This window comes from Chrysochloris asiatica, unplaced genomic scaffold (assembly GCF_000296735.1).
Source record: "Chrysochloris asiatica unplaced genomic scaffold, ChrAsi1.0 scaffold00042, whole genome shotgun sequence".
NCBI lineage: Eukaryota > Metazoa > Chordata > Mammalia > Afrosoricida > Chrysochloridae > Chrysochloris > Chrysochloris asiatica.
The window spans coordinates 18,080,424-18,103,017 of NW_006408560.1; the positions used below are offsets into that span (position 1 = coordinate 18,080,424).

Sequence of the window (22,594 nt, forward strand, 5' to 3'; positions counted from 1 at the left end):
TTCTGAGGCTGTAAATCTTTACGGAAGCAGAAAGCCTCATCTTTCTCCCATGGAGCCGCTGGTAGTTTCGAACTGCTGACCTTAAAGTTCACAGCCCGATTTGGTGACTGTAGGTTGCCTCTTTTGGTCAGTTTCTAACTGTTGGAGATGTTGTATTAATGTGTTAATATTGATTCTTTTTCGATTTGCTCATTTATCACAATAAATTGTCCTCTCAGCACTGCTTTCACTGTGTCTCAAAGATTTTGGTATGTTGTATTTTCATTCTCATTTGTTTCTAGGAACTTTATGAATTCACGTTTAATTTCTTCTTTTACCCAGTCACTTTTCAGCAGAGTGTTGTTCAGTTTCCACGTATTCAAATTTATTTCCTTAGTCTTCTTGTTGTTGATTTCTAGTTTTATAGTATTGTAGTCTGAAAAGATACTCTGTAGTATTTTGATGTTTGTAAATTTATGGAGGCTTGCTTAGTGACCTAACACATGGTCAATTCTGGAGAATGTTTCATGTGCACTGGAGAATAATGTTTATTGTGCTGTTGTTTGGGTTGAATGCTCTGTACACATCTATGAGGTCAAGTTGGTTGATTGTGTTGTTCAGTTCCTCTGTAACTTTGTCGAGTTTCTTTCTGGTTGTTCTGTCCCTGTTCAAAAATGACTTATTAAAATCTCCCACTATAATTGTAGATATATCTATTTCTGTGTTCATTTCTACTAAGGTTTGCTTTATATATCTTGGTGTTTTTTCATTGGGAGCGTAGATATTTATTATGGTTATGTCATCTTGCTCAATTGAGCCTTTGATCATGAGATAGTGTCCTTCTCTATCTCTTATCCTGGTTTTTGTCTTAAAGCTTACTTTATCAGACATTAGAATTGCCACTCCTGCTTGTTTATTGTTGCAGTTAGCTTGGTATATTTTTTTCAATCCTTTAACTTTTAGTCTGTTTTTGTGTGCAAGGTGTGTCTTTGTGTGTAAGGTGTGTCTTTTGCAGGCAGCATATCGAAGGATCTTGTTTTCTTATCCAGTGTGCCAGTCTCTGTCTCTTCACTGGTGCATTCAATCCATTGGCATTCAATATAATTATCAATAGATATGAATTAATTGCTGCCATTATATTAATTTTTTGGTAGTGCTGTACGTTCCTTTGTTCTGTATGCCTTCTTGTGCTGAGTTTGTTTTTTATGCTATTTCTTAGTTTTCATGTTTGCTTGGTCTGCTTGGAAGTTTTTTTTCATGGTAAGTTGTGAAGTGTTAACTTTCTTTGGGGCTATCTTATAGTCTATTAACTTTCTACTCCATTAAAGAGACTCTATTGTATACTGTAATCTAACTGACATCCTCAACACATGGGTCTCTGTTCCTACATTTATCTCTTCTTTGACATTGATATTATTTTAATCTTCCATTGACCTCCCAGCACCTTTGAATTAATTGTTCTAATTTTATTGTGTTCTGGACTCTGCTATCTGTTGACTGAGTTCCAGGTGGTGTTGCCACTGTTCTCAATCTCTGGTTATTTTCTGTTCTCGTTGGTTTTCAGTCTTAAATACTCCCTTCAGGATGTTTTGAAGTGATGGATTGGTTTGGTCAAATTTCTTAGATTCTTTTTATCCTGGAATGTTTTGATTGCACCATCATATTTAATTGATAGTTTTGCAGGAAAAATGATTCTTGGTTGGCAGTTTTGTTTTTGTTTTTTTTCTTGTAGGGTTTTCTTGTATGTCTCCCCATTGCCTTCTTGCCTTCATGGTTTCTGCTGAGAAGTCAGAGCTTAATCTGATTTACTTGCCTTTTTAAGTGACACTTCTCTTCGCCCTCACCACTTTTAGGAATCACTCCTTGTCTTTGATTTTGTAGAGCTTGATTTTTATGTCTTCATGACTATTTTTGGCGTCTATCCTTCCTGGGGTACGTTCAGCTTCTTGAGTGTTTATCTTTTCATCTTTCAAGATGTTAGGGAAATTTTCTTCCAGAAGCTCTTCAACTATCTCCTCTGTGGACTTCGCTGATTCTTTCTGTTCCAGAATGCTGATAATTCTTAAGTTGTTCTTCTTCATGTTGTCCAGTATGAATCTTAGACTCTCTTCAAATTTTTTACCTTTTTTTCTGCTAGCTCTTCTGTCTTAGCAGTATTGAGAGATTTGTCTTTCAGATCACTAGTTCTGGCTTCCATCTCTTCTATTCTGCTCCTTTCCCCTTTCAGTGTATTATTCATTTCTGATATTTTATTATTAATCATCGGAACCTCCTTTTTCAGGTTTTGAATTGTTTCCAGTGCTGTATCAATCTTGTTTGATTGCTTTTGTAGTATTTTCCTGACTTCTTCCTTGTTTCCCTCCACTCCTTTTTATAGCATTTGAATTTGTTTTTCATATCATTCTTCTGAATTCCTTTTCAGGCAAATCCATAACCTGCTCTTCCTCTTCTGGGGAACCTTTTTCTGTCCCCAGTGCATTTGTCTCAGTTACTTTTTTCTGTTTAGGACATATTTTGAGATTGTTTGTTGTGTTTGAGATCTTTTTTGGCATTTCCAGTAGTTGTGTGGTTTTTTTTAAATGATTAAATGGATGTTTGTTGTTGTGTTATTAAGCTTACTGTGTGTCTACTGGTGGAAATGATCAGGAGATAGGCTTCTCTTTTCACATGTAATGCTTAGCAGCTGTTATTGTCTCTTGTCTCAATGGTGGAATAATATGGGGTATGCTTTTAACTTAGCTATATGGCCATGATTGCTGTCTATTCTTGGGTAACATAGGGAGAAAAAGCTCCCACTTCCAGGAAAAATGTGTGATCAAAAGGACCAAAAGCAGAAGCAATATAAAATCAGAGACAAAAACCACCACTTTGTAACAAAAATAAAACTGTAGCCAACTGTCCAGTTGTCTTGCTACACAGGCAGTGTGTGTGCAACATAGAAGTCTCCAACAGTGGGTGGGATGTTCACGTGCTCAGGCCCCTTCTCTAGTTACCACCATGAAACTGCATGGATAGATATTGAGAAGTTAATGGAAGAAAGATTGTCCACTGTTTTTGTCTCTGAAGGTCAGTTAGGTATCTGTGTGTTCATAGTGTAATTCTTGAGATAGTTGTGTCCTTTTATGTTGGGGTTTTACAGATTGTTCTATGGTTTGTCTGTCAGGCCTGATGGGCCTGCTTTTTTCTTGCTAGATAGGCTTGAGTAAAGGGTCCTGCACAAGTTAATTTTAAGGCTGTGACCCTGAGGCTGATGTAATAAGTAGCCACCAAGGTTTTTGTCTCTGTACCATGGGAAAACTGTGGGGTCAGCACTCGACCGCTAGCCTGAAGGCATCCGGGCTGGGCAAAAAAGACACGACAGGGAATAGGAGGAAAAAATGTGTAGAATCCCCCATACCTCCTTTTGCAAATGTCACTGCAGCACTTTTAGTACTAGTTCCCTATGTGGGTCTTGCTGTAGCCCCGCCCTCTGAACTCTACCTGGACAGGTTGGCCATAGAGGGAGTCTCATCTTCAGTGATTCCTAACTCACAGACTTTTCCTTTATATCATGATTTTTTTCACTTGTAAATGCAGAAAACTGACATCCTGTACCTTATGGTAGATTCAGAGCTCTAGTGTTGTTCCATGAGCACAGCTTCTCTGGGTTTGCAACCCCTCCCCCACAGAGCCTTTCCTATCTGGCTCTTTCTGCTGCCAGCCAAATCAGGGAATAGCACTTTTTGATATTAAAATTCTCACCTGTGAAACATCTCGACAGCATGGGCACTGCCTAGCAGTTGGCGCTGTTCCTTTTCCAGTCTCTGCAGGGAGGCCCAGCGGACATTCAGTTCCTGGAAGTGAGCAGGCAAATCATACTTTAATCAGGGACAAAAACTCAATAGCTCAGTGATGTCAGAAGACCATAGAGAATTTAAATCACATTTGTTCTCATGCTATCGCCTTTGGAAATTCCATAGTTTTACTTCTTGGACAGCCTAAGTTTGGGCAGCACTTATTGCAAGGTGGTAGAGAAAAGGAATTCTTTTCTTTTCTTCTCAAACTGATATTCCAGACTGGAACCATCATCTCTGGAACAACAATAAATAAATGTTGCGAAAGAGACTTCATTGTAACCTCCATAAAATGAGTGGGAAATTATATAGGTATTTGGAAGCGATCACATTTCTCTAGGAGAGTTCTTATACTTTTCTACAGCCTGTATTGAAGAATCCTAGTAACAAGTGCTCAAGGGCTTACTTTCTAAAGATAATAAAATTGTTTACATGCATATTCTTTCTCCTTCTTACCTCATGATACACACCACAAAAACAATCTGATAACTCATTTTTAGTAGTTATGACAACCTGGAGAACTAGACTGGACATTCCATAAGTGCACATCAGGTTTTTATAGAACCCTGGTCCAGATCAATGAATCTGATCCAGAATGTCCCCCACTCCACCATCTCTACCAAACTATATTCATCTCCTTTTTCAGTATGTTTTATCAGAATCCATCTCTTCCATCTAGCAAGCTTTCTTTATTAGTTTCTTTCTACTGTAACAGTTCCTTTATGTGTCTATAGGCATTTTATTTGCATTCAGGCATTTAAGCATTAGACTTCCTGTGTGTGTGTTGTGGTGGTGGTGGGATGACTGAGTGTGTGTTGCAATTTAAAGATTTGTGGTCAGCTCAAATGTAACTATTTAAAAGTTTCATTTAAAAAGTTAGATTTTGAGGTGTTGGTGGAGAGAACTCCATATTCACTTTAATGGGGCACAGAACAGAAAACTAAAATGAAACTCAGAGATTGTGCTGTTCAATGTTTTTGCTTCACTGAAGTGGGAACTGAGGTCCCTAGAAATGAAGTGACTTTCCTAAGGATACACAATGAGACATGGGTAGAGTCATGACTTAAACCCAACTTCCTTCCTGTCCAGTTTTAATACTCTTGAAACGAAATCTGAATTGCCAGTTCTGATACTCTTGTCTCCCTGCTCAACGTGCCCTCATGATTTCTATTGTGGGAGCACCAAGGGCACCCAATGAAAGTTAATATACAAGGCTGCTCTAGTTAAGTCCTTTAGATAACAAAAATGGCTGAACTAATTATTCTTGACCTTTCAGGTAGCCAGCTCCAGACTTTCTACGTGTTCTTAGTTAGCCTGTAGAATATAAACAGTATAATGAAAAGAAATGAGGATTCAAGAAACCCAGGCTGATGATGAGAAGGAATGGAAGGAGTCTTAGTTACCTGTCTAATGTGAGCTCCTTCTGGTGTTAGAAGATCTTCAAGCAGCAGGTCATCAGCCACCTTATTGATTTCCCTCAGCCGAGGCTCATTGGTCTTCAAATCCTGAATGGGAATATAAGTCCAAATCAGTGTTAATCCCCTTCTCAAAACTATCTACACATCTTTTCCCAGTCTTAGATGAATATTAAAGTGCATTGCAAATTTAATTGTAATATACAATAGCTGCCTTCCTCTATTCTGCCAAGAATACAGTATACTCAAATTCCTGGATGTTCAGTGGTTATCCAAACCATGAAAAAGAACTAGTAATATCTGAAGTATGGAGCACATCCATAATATACACTTAAAAAGCTTCTAACTTTAAGGTCAGGTCACTCTTCCCCTCTTCTCACCCAACCATTGCCCCATGATTACACATGACACATAGTTCCACATCACCCAATCTCATAATAAGCATCAGGAATACACTATGGTAGTTGGGAAAATTTGAAGGATTAATTCAGACCAGTATTGTCAGAAAGATTGGGGGTGGGTGGGTGCCAGGACAGTAGATTAAAAAGACAGGGGTCTAGTTTCCTCTGCCTCCTCTGTCAGTTACCTACAATGCCCAGGAGAATATTTGAACTGTGGAGTTCTCAGTAACTTTGAGGAGGATATTCAAAACATATGAAATATATTATGAGGTAACATAAAAGGAAATATGAGATAAAAGAAAATCATAACACCCCTCCAAAAAGTTTCTAGAAAAGAAGGTCTTTCTCACCGTTTGGAACTCATCTAATTTTTTCTGAAACTCCCAAACATCATGTAACTCTACCCCAGTGTTTTCTGCCTTCTTTTCTTGGATCCATTCCAACATGTCTCCTGCCTCATATGCCAGTAAAAATTCATTGTAACGTTGTGATAGATGACGTCTGCGTTCTTCTGCCAGATCAAGGAGGGAGCGGTACCTGGTTGATGGTGTCAAGAGAATGAGAAAGTGGGCTAAAAGATAAAGAAAACACAAAACAGTAGAGGCATGGTGTGAGAAGAAGAGAAAGAACAAAACAAAAAGGAAAGGACCACATTAAGACCATATAAACGAGAGGAGGGTGTGACAGAAGGAAAAAGGTGTTAGAGCAGAGAGAAAAACAGTGCTACATTTTGAAATGATAAAAATGCCAACATACTAATAACATGGCTGGCAACATCTTTTTTTCCTATAAAAATAAAATATTCACATGCCACTGGCAACTGATAGGATAAACAGCATTCATCAGAACGTTTGACAATCTTTAAAGAATTCTGGGCAGTAAGTTAGAAGATAAGGGTCTATTAAGTTGCTGATCTCAACTCAGGCAATTGACTTAATAGTTTCCACATATGAAAGTATTTGAAATATTCCAAGTTTACTTGAAACTCCTAAAACCTGTGAATTTTCAAAGACATTGCTAATCTTCTAACAAATGCAAAGTCAGAAAAAGAGTGTCTTTAACAAAAAGGCGATGTTTGCCTAAATATTGTCTAGTTCTCCTGCCTGAAGAACTTACTGGTCCTCAATCTGCTCCTGGCGCTCGGTAATGCTGCCTGGTTCTTGTAGTTGCCGCCGTGGAAGCATTGGAAACTCTTCATGGGTCAGTTTCCTGACATAGTTAGCCGGGACAAATCCCTGGTGGTCATCAGCTTCTACTTTCCACCAGTTCTGAATGGAGAACAAATCCCACACCTTCCTTAGTTCTTGAAAAAGCCAAAATTCAGACTCTTTAATTCTCATAACTAAATAGACACAGCGTAGTGGTTACGAATCGGGCTGCGAACCTTAAGGTCAGTGGTTCGAAACTACCAGCCACTCCGCGGGAGAAAGATGAGGCTTTCTACTCCCGTAAAGATTTACACCCTCGGAAACCCTGTACAGGGTCGCTATGGGTCGGAACCGACTCGACGGCACTAAACAACAACAACAAATAGACACAGGCACAAGTTGATGGCTAAAAGGAGACTGATGTTTATGGGTGGCATTTACATTCCATACATTATAAAGAAAGTAAATGAGGATTGCATGAATTCCAGAGATAAGCTTCTGAAAACTATGAGTCCATAATTTGATGCTGATAGGGAACTTTGTCCACAAAGAAATTTACATAAACACATGCACAGGAGCTAAAATCTAACTGGGCTTTTTGTGAAGCAGCTGTATGTGACAGTGCTACACAAAATTTTCTTCTCCATTGTTTCTCTTATAGTATTGGACTGCAAGGTCAGTTTGGACTGCATCATCAGTGATTCAAGCTCACCTCAGAAACCTTGTACAGGGTTGTTATGAGTTGGAACTGACTCAATGGCATGTAACAAAAACAACAGTAACAACCCAACTCAGAGTTTCTAAAAACTATGGATTGCCCTAAAATTTACTTCTCTGAATGGTTTTTACTTAAATATCACCCGATCCTTGCAGAGTATTTAGGGCATTGATATATTAGCCACTCTGCAGTTAATATTTTCAGAGGATAATGTGGTGAAATGGACAGGCCTAGGCAAAGAGAGAACAGAACTGGAGTATAGCTTTTTTGACTATAGAATAACTTGTCTCTTTAAGAAATTAACTTTCTCTCACAGTAAAATCCCAAACTTTCTTCCTTTCTTCTGAAGCAGATCTGGAGACTCACTAGTTATTGATGGTTGTGGTAGTGGTATGCCGTGGAGTTGGTTCTGACTCAGAGCACCCCTACATTGGGTTTCCAAGGCTATAAATCTTTACAGGAGCAGAAAGCTTTATCTTTCTCCTGCACATTAGGTATTAGAATATTTTTAAAAAACAAAAACAAAACTTGTTTTCTTATGAAAAAACATGTAAATAATCATAGTCAATATTTGGTCTCTGTACTCATGGACACAACATCTAAAAATTCAGATTGATAAAAGTCTTAGAATAAATGGAAAGTCTCTTATCAAGCTTCTCCAACCCCCAGATATTTTTACCCTATTACTAGGAACACTGACACAAAAAAGGAAAAGGCAAAAAGAAAGAACAGTATAGTACTTTAAATATATTACAGAATTGCCACTCATGGTTTATGTGTCTTTGGAAAAATTACTTAACGTCTTTGAAACTTCATTTGTTGTGGTTCTTGTTAGGTATCGTTGAGTTGGTTCTGACTCATAGTGACTCTATGCACAACAGACTCAAACACTGCTCGATTCTGTGCCATCCTCACAATCGTTGTTAAGTTTGGGCCATATTCAGAAGCATTTTGCTTCTCTCATTCCTAGTCTGTCCTAGACTGGAAGTTCAGCTGAAACCTGTCTACCATGGGTGAACTTGCTAGTATTTAAAATACTGTTGGCACACACCTTCCAGCATCACAGCAACATACAAGCCACCATAGTACAACAAACTGATGCGTTGTGGAATTTCATTTATTTAACTATAAACTGGAATTATAATCTTATCTGATAGAGTTATTATAAAGCTTGGAATGTATGTACAGGATCTTATACAACATCTGGAAGAAAGATACTACTTAATAAAATACCGACTCAATGGCACTTAACAACAACAACAACAACTTATTTAAGAAAGAAAGTGACTGGAACAAATGTTGGCTGAAAAAAATATGATCACCTGGCAGCATTAAAAGAGTTGCCTTGAAAGAGCTCCCCCCTTTTAATGCAAAGATATTTAGAAAGGAAAATCACCTTATTGATGGAACTAAGTAGAGTTAAGACATCATTTTTCTTCATGGTGACTTCTCGGGGGTTACGGGCTTTGAAGTCATATAAAGCCACAACCCTCTCTTCTCGACCAGCTCCCTCCACTGGTGCAGCCTGTTGTTCCTGTAGGAAAAGAGTACGCAAGTATGTCAGTCACTCCTTTGAAACATCTCCCTGGTTCCTTCCTCCAGGACCCACAGCCAATCCCTGGACCTGGCAGAAGTCATTGGGCTCTGAGCCTCTTTACAAGACTGTTAACAACAAAGAAATGACAAAATGGTCTTTAGATCAGTTGGGTGCGAAATGTGAGCACAGGCTGAACAAGTGACTATATAGCTTGTCAGCATCATGCTAAGTGTTCTAAGCCACTGGATCTTAAAATTGTTATTGTTAAGTGCTGTCAAATCAGTTTTGACTCATAGCAACCCTGTATTGGGTTTCCAAGGAACAGCTGGTGAGTTTGAACTGCCATCTTGCAGTTCTAACTGACCTTGTTGTCAAGTGCTTATCCTACAGCATCACACCAGGACTCTTTGGGGTCTTAAACTAGGAGGATGATATACTTCTCTAAGAAGTTCCAAAAGGATTACACCCATCAAAGTTTCAGAAAGTTGTGTATTGAAGTGAAAGACCCATTATCTCTCACAGTCTTCCCCACTGCCTGGTTCTCCACTGACTTTGCATCCCACCCCTTGGTATTCAAGTTATTATGTGAAGGAGCTGCAGACTTTTTATGGAGATGGGCAATCTACAGTCCATGAAGGCTACCAGATATTTTTTAAAAATGAGAAAAATACTGCATTCTTCTTTGGCTATCAACCTGCTCTCCAAAATAGAGTCTTTTCTGACTTGCTTTTTTGTAGGTATCGAACTTCTGAAAAAATGGTCAAAATAGACACCCTCTTCTTAAGCCATAATCTAGCCCTTTCACACATTGAAGTTACAGTTGTATCTCCCCTTACAGATCCTTCTGATACTATCTTTCAAGTATTATGTTTACTTTTAACCTACAATGGATAAATTAATCTCTTCTTAGTTTAGGCACCCAATATGTATAGATTAGTAAAGGCACAACATAGGAGCTTGGTACATATGTATTGACTTGACATGCTTGATATTTGTTTACCAGAGTATGTAATCAGAGTAATAATTAAGTACTATTATTAAATAAGTAATAAGTATTTATTATATCATTTTTGTTTTATCACCTTGCAAAGTTTTACAGCATGGAATTTTATTTAATGTAGTGGCATTTTGAGCGGTAATATTAGACAGCTGTATTTGCTTCATATTTGGGGACTTTCTCTCGCTAGCTAGCTCGCTCGCTCTCTCTTTGGCAGGATATTAAAACTGAAATTAATGTAACCTGATGTTTTGGGAAATGTGGATGAGGCATTTTGCTTATTGGTAATTGAAAACAACAACCTTCTTCCCTCCAAATACACCCCCTCAAAAATAAGCTTTATTGCTTAGATAAGTAACTTAACATTTGCAGAATGCCAGCAAGTTCTAATGCAACCACTTGAAGCAGGACTTCGGTCCTCAAAGCAGGGATTGTGTCTCTCACTTTTATTGTGTGGTGTCAGGCAGGGCATAATAAATTGTATTGTTGATGTGTTGCTTTGGCTGCTTTAGGATCTTATAAGGACTGATGGCACAAATCGATAAGAATTGAAATTATTTTCAGGCATGGGATAAATAAGTCAATCCCAATTTCTTCCTTAATTTGCACCTCTTAGCTCCTCCCCATCTCCTTTTACTGTGCTTTTTCAAGATGCCTCACTCGTGCCTTTAATGAAGGAACCTGTTGGATGCTCACAGATGAAAAAAAGTCAGGTTTTTGTTTGTTTCTTTCTTTCTTTTTTGTAAAATTTTCTTTCGACAGGCTCAGACAGGCTTCTAGCTCTCTTCTAACCAAACCACAGACTCTGCTGGTTCTCACACCCTCTGGGTCACAACAAAATCCCCTATTAATTAAACTGAGATGATATCTGAAATAAATCACTCTATGAAAGAAAAAAAAAGTAATAAGTAAATGATTTCTTGAAAGTAAGAATTGGGTCACTTATCTACCTCTACACATCATCAGAGACACAGTCATATCATTTTCTGATTCTGACTTGATTCTATCTTCCTCAATCTTCATAACCCCTTGCACTCTAGTCATTCTCCCATTCCTGAAGATTTGCATTTTCCATTTCCCAACTACACTTGTTTTATGCCTTTGTGAATTTGCTCTCATAGTTTATTAACTAGAGAAGCACTTTATCCTTGTTTGCATGTTATTGTTGTGTGTTGCTGAGTTGGTTCTGACTCATAGCAACCTTTTATAGGATTTCTGAGAACAACTGGTGGGTTTGAACTCCTGACCTTGTGGTTATTGGTCCAGTGCTTATGCTACAGTGCCAGATCAGGGCTTTTTTCTGCATAGTAAGCCACATATCTTTGTTAGTAACTCAGAAAAATTGGTTCACCTCAGCTATGAATATTTTCCTATCTTCCAACACTCTAATTTCAGGAGCACCCAATATTCTTTTCTTTAAGAACTTTTTTCTTATTTGTAAGCATTATACACATTAACATGTTTACATTTCTATCCTTCTGTGGTGGTGTGCCATAGTCGGTTCCTACTCATAACAACCCTGCATAGGGTTTCCAAGTCCTAACTGATTGCAAATGGTAGATAAATGTTTGTGTAAAAAGTAAACAAAGGAAAGGAGAAGATAAGAAGGAAAATCAAGGATATGATAACAAAGAAAGATTGGTAGAAATATAAAAGAAAGAAAATAAGGAATAAAAGCATCAATGAATACTTGATAACATTTTTTGGGGAGCTGTTTATAGCCTATAACTTTGTAGAGGCTACAACGATGCTACAGTTCCTGCCTATACAGATCATACATCTTACTGTTTTCTTCACAATTGTTTTCTGGGTTGCAGGAAGTCAAAGTCCATGATAAAAAGAATTCATTTTCTCTGTGGTGGGCTTCCTGTCATCCTTCCTTACCTGGCAGTCTTCTGCCTGATTCCGCAGAGCTTGCATGCTGTTGGTGCCAAATGCTTTGAGATCCTCTAGGAAGGCTTCATGCTTCTTTAGAAGAGCCTGGATTTGTTGATGGAAAGATCATCAGAGGAAATATAAAAAGAACACCAAACACCACTGAGGGATGCTTCAATTACTATTATTTTGGAATACGCTTGTTTTGTCTAAATTCTGAGAAAGAGCCACTTTCTAGCCAATATAAATTGTTTGAAAACCTAACTTGGAAAGCATCAAGAAAATCAGGGCTAATAAATGAGTAACAATATCAACGTATTTGCAACAATCAAAATGAACTAAAAAGTACACAAGGTTGATGTTTTGTTTTATCAAAACATGTCATAACTGGAAAAGAATGCCACCAAAAAGACTAATTTGTATAATGATACATTAGCATATGTTTAAACGATTTCTAGTGCCAAAGGTTTATAAATACTATTCCAGCTTCCATTTATTCTCAATAAACAAAGCAAAGAAATTGCTACAAAGGGCAAAGATAATCTTTGAGCTTCTTGTCCCAACCAATCTGTCTGACTTTATTTTGGTAATAAATGTGTTTATACTTTAAGACACTGGTTGGTTTGTGAAAGCCCAAGGTTACTCTGAGAAGTTTAGGATGGAATCATTATATTCATGGATCTCTGGTCACACCTTTTCGGATTAGGCAATCTCTAAAAAAAATCCGTGGATCTAATGGAATTAGAGAAATGTAGTCTGTCTCTTGAGACTCACTGTCAACTCTGAGGATTTTCCAGGAGGAGAAAACATATGTAATTATTCTGGAAATTACAAGTAATCTGGCAAAATCTAAAGAGGCTCAAAATGTAAACACGCCTTGCCCGAGTAATTTACTACCATTTGATGAGACAAAAGTTCATCCGCACTCCTCACTTACTCCAGCTGCTTCTTCATCAGCCCCATAGTTAGTATTTTTCACTATAGGCTCCTTCTCTCTAATCCACGCTTCTGCTTCATGTAGATCGGCCAGGTATTGCTGGAGCTGGACATTGGCTTCAAGATCATTCTGCCTCCTAGCAGCTCTAGCCTGTAAAGACTTCATATTCTCATTTAAACTATTCACTCGAGAGGCCACATCTTCTGCAGCAAAGTGTCCTGTGGAGTAGCAAAAAAAAACACAACAAGAAATGTTAGACTGATGTCCACTTTATTCCAGTGCTTTAGGCAAAAATAGGAAGAACAAGAGTAGTTTGCTAGAGACTACATCACTTAGACGCAGCACAACTTTGTCTCCATTTATTTTTCCAAAAAGAGTAGAGGTTCTCAAATATTTTGCTCTAGAAATCATTTAAATAAATAAAAAATATATATATATTGAGTGTCCCAAAAGCTTTTAATTATTTGGATTATATCTACTAAATATTGTTATATCAAAAATGAGAATAGGAGGTTTTTTTGTTGTTTCTCTTTTTTGTTTATTTTAAGGTTTTTATTGTGGATTGAGTGAAAGTTTACAGGCAGATCACCAGTTTTACATTCAACAAATCATACACCTTGTTTCATTACAATGATTATAATTGCCTCCATGTACCATCAGTTAACAGTATTTCTCTCTATTCACTTCAGCTTTTTTTTATAAAAAAAACTCAGGCATATATAATAATATAATTTATACCACATTCTGAAAATCTACCTTCTGGCCACCATCTCTTAGTCCCTCTCTTCCCATGAAAAAATAGGAGTTTTTAAAGCAAATAATAGACAAGTATATATTTTATTAGTTATCAGAGAAATAACATTACCATATCTCATGTAGGCTCTGGTAAACTGCATTATATAGTTCAGAAGGAATGAGAGTGAGAAAAGCAAATGATATTGTTTAGATAAATATGTATATTTAAAGTATATTTCTTACAGACAGCATAGTTGTTGTTGTTATTACTAAGTACCATGGAGTAGGTTCCTACTCAGAGTGAGCCTGCACAGGGTTTCTGAGGCTGTAAATCTTTATGGGAGCAGAGAGCCTCATCTTTCTCCTGCGGAACAGCTGGTAGTTTCAGACTGCTGACCTTGATGTTAGCAGCCCGATTTGTAACCTCTACACACGCTACCAGGTCTTCCTTATTCAAGGATCCCTGGTGGTTAAAGTACCTGATTGATAATTAAAGGTTGGTGCTTCGATAATTAAAGGTTGGTGCTTTGGAACTACCAGCTGCTCTGGGAAAGAAAGATATACAAGTTGACTTCTTTAAAAATGTATAGCCTTGGAAACTTTATTGAGTTCTAGTCTGTCCTTCGGTGGTTATGGTGGTGGTGTGCTGTGGAGTTGGTTTTTACTCATAGCGACCCTGCATAGGGTTTCTGAGGCTATAAATCTTTATGGGAGCAGAAAGTCCATTAGGATCATTATAAGTTGGAATCAACTCAACAATAGTGGGTTTGGGGTTTTGTTTGATTTAAAATTTTTATCCTATCCGGTAATTGTTCCCTTTTAATTAGAGTGTTTACACCACCTACACTTAATCTTGGTGTGGAGTTATGGGTTACTGTGCTGGACTGCAAGGTAGGGTTGAACCTCAAGGTTGGTTATTCAAGCTCACCAGCTGCTCCTCAGAAACCCTATATGAGGTCGCTATGAGTCAGAACTGACTCAACAGCACTTAACAACAACAAATATGTAACAACCTTGTATAGGGTTTCTGAGGAGCATCTGGTGAGCTTGAACTGCCAACCTTGAGAAGGAAGATATATAAGGTATTAAATGGCTGCCTTTCCAGACCTTTTTGCTTCTTTGAGTTTTTCATTGGAATCTGAACTTGTGTTTAGATGTCTAAATGTTAATCTACATTTTTAAAAGCTGGATACTCCTGTCTGGCTCCAATTTATTCTTCAATTCATACAGATGTAGTCTACATTGCCTTGCACATGATGTTCAGTTCTGAATATCAAATTTCAACAGCAGGTATTTCTGAAGATGGGAGACCAAGAGCAGGAGAAGAACTGTATATAGTGAGAAATTTATGGCAATGGTACTATTTAACATCAAATATACAAGGTATTAGGAACATCAGCGATGTTTTCACAGATTTGGGAGATACCAAGTGGGAAAGAGCCATGATTTATTTCATTGGGCTTTGGAGCTTAGATTCTGAATTCTTCTACAGAAAAGCATAGCTGACATTACTGTAATAGATGTTTTATTTTATTTTTTTTAATTTTTCTTTGCAAAAGATAGAAAGGATTGGCTCATGAGATAAGGAGATTCCTACTATTGGAATATACAAACAAAGATGTATACCTAGCTGTTAGAAATGTACAAAGTGAATGTATTTGTAGGGAGATGCAAGGACATCTACAAATTCCCTTGAAGTAGTAATATTCTTCAAACTTCTTCACAGAGGTTAGGGATTGAGATGATTTGGTGAGCCCAGTCTAAATCACACCTACCTTCTTCTACCATTTTGTTTCCTGTCTCTGTTATTGTTTTAATGGGTTGCTCATGACTGGCGATGTTAGCCAGAATCACTTGGTGCCTGTTCAGGAGATTCTTGGAGGCAATCAGATTTTTACCTATAGAGGAAAGGGATTTCAAGTTATGAGATTATCCTGGTGTTTGTAATGACAAAAGCCTATTTCATTTTATTAGAACTCTTGAACCTACAAATTCTTCCACTTGAGGTTCCAAGCAGTGAGCGGTTTTCCTGAAATTTATACCATAATAATTAACTCTACTCAGCTTTTTTGTTGGTCTTTGGTCTTCATACTAAGAAAATTCAATTAGTTATGCTATTAAAGATAATGAAGAAATCACCATTTTCTTTAAGATAGGTAGGAAGGAGGCTCTAAACTCAAATACTTAATTCATGGAACTAATTTTCTTTTGTTATATCATAGTGTGAAAAGCAGGATCTTACCAATCACTAATTTCTATGGACTTAAGAAAGTTCTAAAATTCCTTAAATATAAATTTTCTTACCACAATGAGGGCATACTATTATCTGCTTGAAGTGTTCTTTGTAAGGATTAGAAATAATTTGACAGCAAGTGTATAATTTTATACTTAAGATTAACAAGAACACAGGAAATATTATCTATTGTGAATTTCCTACAAATTCTAATATCACCAATTCTTGCTCTGTACTTCATCTCCCTATCTCTGATCCATGTGTCACCACTCTTCCCTTCAAATTTCTTCCCTACACTTTCCATTCAAATTGCTTCTCCAGCAAGTTTCTATCTAGGGCTCATCTTTCCCAATCTCCAATGAAGTCTTCAACTTCTCTATTCTAGAAAATATTATCAGACTGACTTCAGTAATGGCATCATTGTTGTCTCTACTACATACATCTAGTACACATGAGTAAAATTTCCACTGTATATGTGTCCCGTTTTTCCTTTATGGTGAACTGACAACTTCCAAGGAAAGGGTAATATGTGCTTTATCTGTTACTTCACTCCTTTAGTCCCTGTAATAGCTATAATAACTGAAAAATGGGGTTAAAGACAAATATATCAAACAAGGAGTGTAGCACCAACAGCCTGTATAAAAACATTTGATGCCTGAAATGTTAATCACAGCTGCTTAGCTAAAAACCTTCACAATACTGTAAGGCACACAAACTGGAGACAACGGAGCATTTACTGCAAACAGCAGAGCATTTTAGCTTTTCCTGTTGTTAATGTCATAGAGTTGCTTCTGACTCAAAATAACTCTGCAAAGCAGTTCCGAGGTTCCGAGGTTGTAAATCTTTAAGTAGAAAGCCTCATCATCGAGGCTTTAAAAAAAAATTTTTTTTAATTAAGTAGATTCTTCAGTATGAATTTTTTTTTTTTTTTTTTTTTTTTTACAAAACCTTTCCTTGGAAGACTGGACACATTTTCATGAGTCTGAAGGAGAAAAGAAGAGAGTAATTTTCACTTTTTCCCTGCACCCCAGATCTCGCATCAATTTGCAGAAACCTTGGTTCTTTTCTTGTGACACAGCCAGCTCAGGTTGTACTTACCAAGGTAGGTAGAAGCTGCTGAGGGTTCTGTCTCTTGGATCCAGGCCTCCTCATCCTCAATGTCTCTACAGATCGTGTGCAAACATAGGAAGTCTATGAGGGTTTTTTTCCGGGTGGCCAGTGGTTCTTTCAGAGCTTCAAACTGGAACACCAAAGACTCCTGTCTTGCCCGTATGTCCCCAGCATCGGGATGTCCTGCTTCCTCAAAATATGCAGCCAGATCTGTGAGGGTGTCCACTTGATCCTAAGAGAGAAATAGGAAATACTAAAAAGAGAAGGGCATTTGAATTTAGGGGAGAGGTACATGGGGAAATCCACTCTGGTGTATAGTATGTTGTTGTTGTTGTTGTTAAGTGCCTTCGAGTCGGTTCCGACCCATAGCGACCCTGCACAGGGTTTCCGAGGGTGTAAATTCTTATGGGAGTAGAAAGCCTTATCTTTATCCCGCGTAACGGCTGGTAGTTTCGAACCACTGACCTTAAGGTTCGCAACCCGATTTGTAATTAGAACCACTCATTAAATCTCTGGAAAAAATTGTGAGAGGGTACTATACCTAGGAACACTTCATGAAACTAAGAGCAGTTTATAACCCAGTAATTCTCAAACTACATTATTCAAAAGGACAAAATATTTAAAGGGATGCTCCAAGAAAATCAGAGAAGCCAGAATTGCAGAGACTTGATTTTCTGGAAGTGTTGATAAGGCATGGCTCTAAGGCAAACAATGGGAGACTTTTGATATCTCAGCTCCATTTCCATCCTCTCTCATTCTCTTTAAAATAAATTATATTTGTATAGAAAATTGAAAAAAAAGTTTAAATTCACTGTGTAGGAGGAACAGTACCAATTAGTGGAAAAATTATGTTAAGAAAATAAATTGCAGAAAATGTCGAAATCACAGAAAGAGAAATGCAACAGCATAGCCCTGGCCAGTGCCTCCTTGTGTGAACTGAAGAACCTCATGATCCTCAATTGGACCATTGGAGAAAGGAAGACAAAACAAACAGGAATTTGAAGGGTACTCCTAGAAATAAAAGTTTGGTTGCATGCTTGTGGACTAAAATAGAAGAAAGAGACACATTTCATCTTTGTTAGTCAACTATTATTGGCACAGTACTGAGGTGTTTGTTTGTATATTTGTTTATTTGTTGGGGGTGGGAAGAGATGAATTGTTCATAAGAGAAATAGAGTCAGGGAACCAGCAGACAATGATTTTATTTATTCTATTTTGATATTTATGACTCAACCTGTAAAGAGTTTGATCCATCTGTTCTCAATTTGAAACAAAACACTGATAATCATTAACTTATGTGATCACATACATATTTCTTTATAAAAAATGAAAGACTATATAAAATTTAAGGAGCTCTGGTAGCATAATGGTTACAAATCAGGCTGCTAATATCACAGTCAGCAGTTCGAAACTACCAGCTGTTCCACGGGAGAAAGATGAGGCTTTCTGCTCCTGTAAAGATTTACACCCTCAGAAACCCTGTACAGGGTCGCTATGAGTTGGAACCAACTCCACAGCACATAACAACAACAAAAACACATAAAATTTAAATAAAAGTCTCTGAGTAGTAAACAGTAATGACATTCAGACTTTGGAACACTTCATAGAGTAGTAGAGTGATTTTCAAATATCATCATCATCATCACGGATCCATAACATTTTTGAAGACCACTAATATAGTGGCTGATGCCCTGCATTAAGGAAATAGGAGACCTCAATTCTACTCTTGGATGCCACCCAACTTCCATTTAATATTGAGAAAAGTCTTTCACCTGTTTTAATCTTATATTCCTCTTCTATAGAATGAGGAGTTTGAAAAAGAGCATATTGAAAATCTTTTCCAAATTTAAATTTCCATATCAAAAATTTCCTTTAGCAACTATAACATCTTATCTACCATCTCCACAAGGAAAATCTGAATGGCTGTTTTACCATTTCCAGATAGGGTGACATGTTACTGTATTTTAAGTGTCCTTTACAAAGTCTTTGTGTGGTGCTGTGGGTTAATGCGCTGGACTGCAAGGTGGGTTTCAATTGCAATATCAGTGGTTGAAGCTCACCAGTTGCTCCAAGGAAACCCTATACAGGTTTGCTATGAGTCAGAACCAACTTGACAGCACTTAACAACAAGTATTTATACATGCTGTCTTTTCTGTTCCTCTTCTTCAAGGTAACTTTTTTTATTATTTACATAATTTTCTTCAAATACTATCTTTTCTCTGTTTCAGAAATCTGTTCCTCCATGAAGACCTCAAATTCGTCTTTTATGGCGTTGCTACCTCCAGTCATTTATTTTATTAAGAGTTTATTGAACTATCCTTAAAGCTATATTAGTCACCTTTTTCCTGTAGATGATTTTGTATTTTTTCAATTAAGCCCTGGTAACCAAAGAAAAGTCATTGTACGTGTTTATTTTAATAAGACAAATAATGGTACTTTCTAAAGAAAAGTATAATTTTCAAATCCAATCCAGAACTCCTGGAATGAGAAAGCAAATCAACTAGAATTGGATTTTCACTGAACCCTCCAGGAACTCCTATATAGTAACCATGCTCTAAAAAGTTATGGAGTAAATTTATACAAATTTTAATACCAAAACAGTCGATAAAGAATGAGAAGAACCCTGAAACAAGGATCTTATATAACTGCATCACAGTCCTCAAGCTACTACTGATTTTCCATGTAACACTGAGTAAGTAGGTCATCTTACTTCTCTGGGCTTCAGGTTTCTTAGCTACACAGTAAAATAATTACAGATATTTTCAAGCTTTAAATCACAGAATATCAGAACAAAAAGAGGCAACTTTTTGTAAAGTCTTACAGATGAAAATGTCAAGGCTCAAAAATGTGAAAGGATCTACCAAAAATCTTATATCTAACAAGAATATAGATAGAATCAAGATCTCTGGATTGAGAGAATAGTGTTACATTTACAAGAGTAAATATAAAGTCTTACATCAGTCACAGTGTTCTAACAAAAGTACCCAGAAGAAAGACTGGATCAGAAGAGATATGGAGAAGTGGCAACTGGCCAACTAAAACATGTAAAATTTTACCTTTGGTCTCTTATTCTTTTTGCATTATTTCTTCTGTGTTTGGTCAGAGTTTATATATCAATCTCCCAGCCAGTCAGATAGCTAGCAACAAACCTGATGAGTAGCTACAGCTGACTCCAGGAGGCCATGTTTCATGAGTAGAAGCTGGACATCTGAAAGGCCTTTCCCATAATCCTCAGAGGCAACCTGGCCCTCCACCTCCTCCAGCCAGCGTTTTAGGTCTTCCGCATTATTTTCAAACTGAAGTCTCTTGTTAGCATCTTGCAACAGGGTTCCTGGGAGAAGACATTAAGGTTCAGATTATACTGCTTATAAAGAAGACATACTGATTCTCTCTGCACTATAATATACCTTCCCTCAATTAAAAGAGCAATATAGCATTTTAAATATATGTGTGTGTGTTTGTTGTTGTTGTTAAGTGCCATCAAGTTAGTTTTGACTCATAGCAACCCTGTATAGAGTTTCTGAGGAGCAGCTACGAACCATGCAGTCCAAACAGACTTTACAGTCCAGCACGTTAACCTGCAGTACCACACCAGTACTTCATATACATATATAGATTCAATTTCAAGTGATAGATAGATAGATAGATAGATAGATAGATAGATAGATAATTTATGTCACTTGAAATTATATCCAAAATCACCTTAAATTTTTATGATTACAATGGTATTTGTTGGTGGATACAATCATGTTCTGAAAACAAATATAGAAAGTAAGCTACATTTCCTGGTGGATTATAGCACTGCTGTGTTAGATTTTAATGGTATCAGGTATTTTCATATGTCATTTGTTCCTCTTTTATCAGACCTCATTTTCAAAGGCATTGAAACTCATACACTGCACTTTCTAACATATGTAGAATATTCAGGTTTGGCTCAGTCAAACTTTTGAAACATCTCTTCCAGAACATTTAAAAAAATTTTTTTTACCTATACTGTTCTCAGCTACAGTCTCTGTTCTACAATCATACAACAACTTTTATACTATATACATCTAGCAATGTCTGTTTCATGATGATGGGGAAGTGAGGTATAGCAACAGAGGCCTCCTACTGCTACAGTCCATTTTACCCACCTGTTCCCTCATCAACTAAAAGAAAAATCAGGATGTTATCAAAACAAGTCAATATGGCATAACTCTTCTGCAATAAGAGTAGTCTTATCTATTTATTGATTTTGTTGTTAAGTGCAATCAAGTCTTATCAATGTTGTTGTTGTTGCTAAGTGCCACCGAATAGGTTCCAAATAATAGCAACCCTTTATAGGGTTTCTGAGGAGCAACTGGTGAGCTTGAACTGCCAATCTGGCCATTCAGATTGGGAAGTTGAGCCACCAACCTTGCAGTTCAAACCAGTCTTGCAGTCCAGTGCATTAACCCACAGCACCATGTCAGGAATTTTATCTATAGCTGATCTTTATTACAAAGGGAAGACTGAAAGCAAAACTTATTGCTTGCTTTAATTACTAGAGGTTGATTAATTTTCCAAATCCATCTTGAATAGATGACATGTGGAAAAGTTAACGTGGTTGACCAAAGAGACATACCATGAAGACCCTCTGCAACAAAGACCCAAGAAACCAAGTAAATCAGAGATAAGTGATGATTCTGGAATGCTGAATTTGAAATATCAAGATAAGAAGTTGGTAAAACACTAGATGGGAGAAAAAATTGAATGAAAGTAGTGAATGAGGAGAGATATAGAGTGGTAAATTGATAACCATCTAGGCACAGTGTAGCCATTTGAATTATTGTAAGCAATGTTCCAATCAGAGCAGGAATGATATAACTAGCTCCATTCACCCAGAACAACACTGACACCCACACTGGTGACCAGCAATCAGAGAGGTATGATTTCCCCAATGTAACTCCCTATACCCTTCTCTGGTGATCAGAAATGTGATCACTCTCACCTTCATTCATCTGGTGGCTGATAGAACTGTCCAGTGGTCCTTCTGGTCTACCTTCTTCCCCTGACCCCCTCCACTCTACTCCCCAGAAGCCTCAGGTGCAGTCTTAAGGACCTAATGACACATATCCACTAGCACTGTGGCCTGAGGCTCTGTGGCCAGGGAAGTGTGATCTCATGGGTCAGGGTACCACAAAGCCATAGCTTCTGTGGTTAGTGGCTTGTGTGTGTACCCACTTACTCCTTTTCCCCTTCTTCATTTGATTTTTCTTTCTTATTTATTCTTTTCCCCACATATAGCAGGAAACAGCAATTGATTTCTCACTACCCAGCCACATCTGTCACCTCACCCACTGGGTGAATGCCACTACCAATACTTGAACCACTTGATTGATGACAATGGCCATTTGGCCCACCTTCAACTTTTGTACATGAACAATTAACACAAACCTTCATGCACACTTCTACTACCACATCCTCCAAGAGATGATCATAAGTGCCTAAGTGCTGTTAAAATAGCAACTAGAATAGCATGCCTACTTAACCTGCCTGGTTATATCAAAACAAAATATAGTATAAAAAACCTGTCAAGATAAGCCAATATAAAATCATCTAAATATAATAATACGAGAAGCTGGGTTCTATGAAGAAAAAAGTGGCGTCAGGATTGGAGGAAGACTCATTAACAACCTGAGATATGCAGATGATACA

General features: G+C 37.4%; 1 protein-coding gene across 2 annotated transcripts in view; it reads right to left on the reverse strand.

Annotated features, from left to right (window-relative positions):
• SPTA1 (spectrin, alpha, erythrocytic 1 (elliptocytosis 2)) overlaps window positions 1-22,594 on the reverse strand; it is a 117,914-nt gene that overhangs the window by 70,056 nt on the left and 25,264 nt on the right. For both annotated transcript variants that reach the window (XM_006861621.1, XM_006861622.1), the window contains exons 15-24: window positions 20,068-20,249; window positions 16,907-17,150; window positions 15,351-15,473; window positions 12,841-13,058; window positions 11,913-12,008; window positions 8,891-9,028; window positions 6,745-6,896; window positions 5,979-6,165; window positions 5,216-5,317; window positions 3,721-3,812 (exon numbers count right to left, since the gene is read on the reverse strand). In XM_006861621.1, coding sequence (XP_006861683.1) covers window positions 3,721-3,812; window positions 5,216-5,317; window positions 5,979-6,165; window positions 6,745-6,896; window positions 8,891-9,028; window positions 11,913-12,008; window positions 12,841-13,058; window positions 15,351-15,473; window positions 16,907-17,150; window positions 20,068-20,249 — 1,534 coding nt within the window. The remainder of the gene's footprint in view (window positions 1-3,720; window positions 3,813-5,215; window positions 5,318-5,978; window positions 6,166-6,744; window positions 6,897-8,890; window positions 9,029-11,912; window positions 12,009-12,840; window positions 13,059-15,350; window positions 15,474-16,906; window positions 17,151-20,067; window positions 20,250-22,594) is intronic.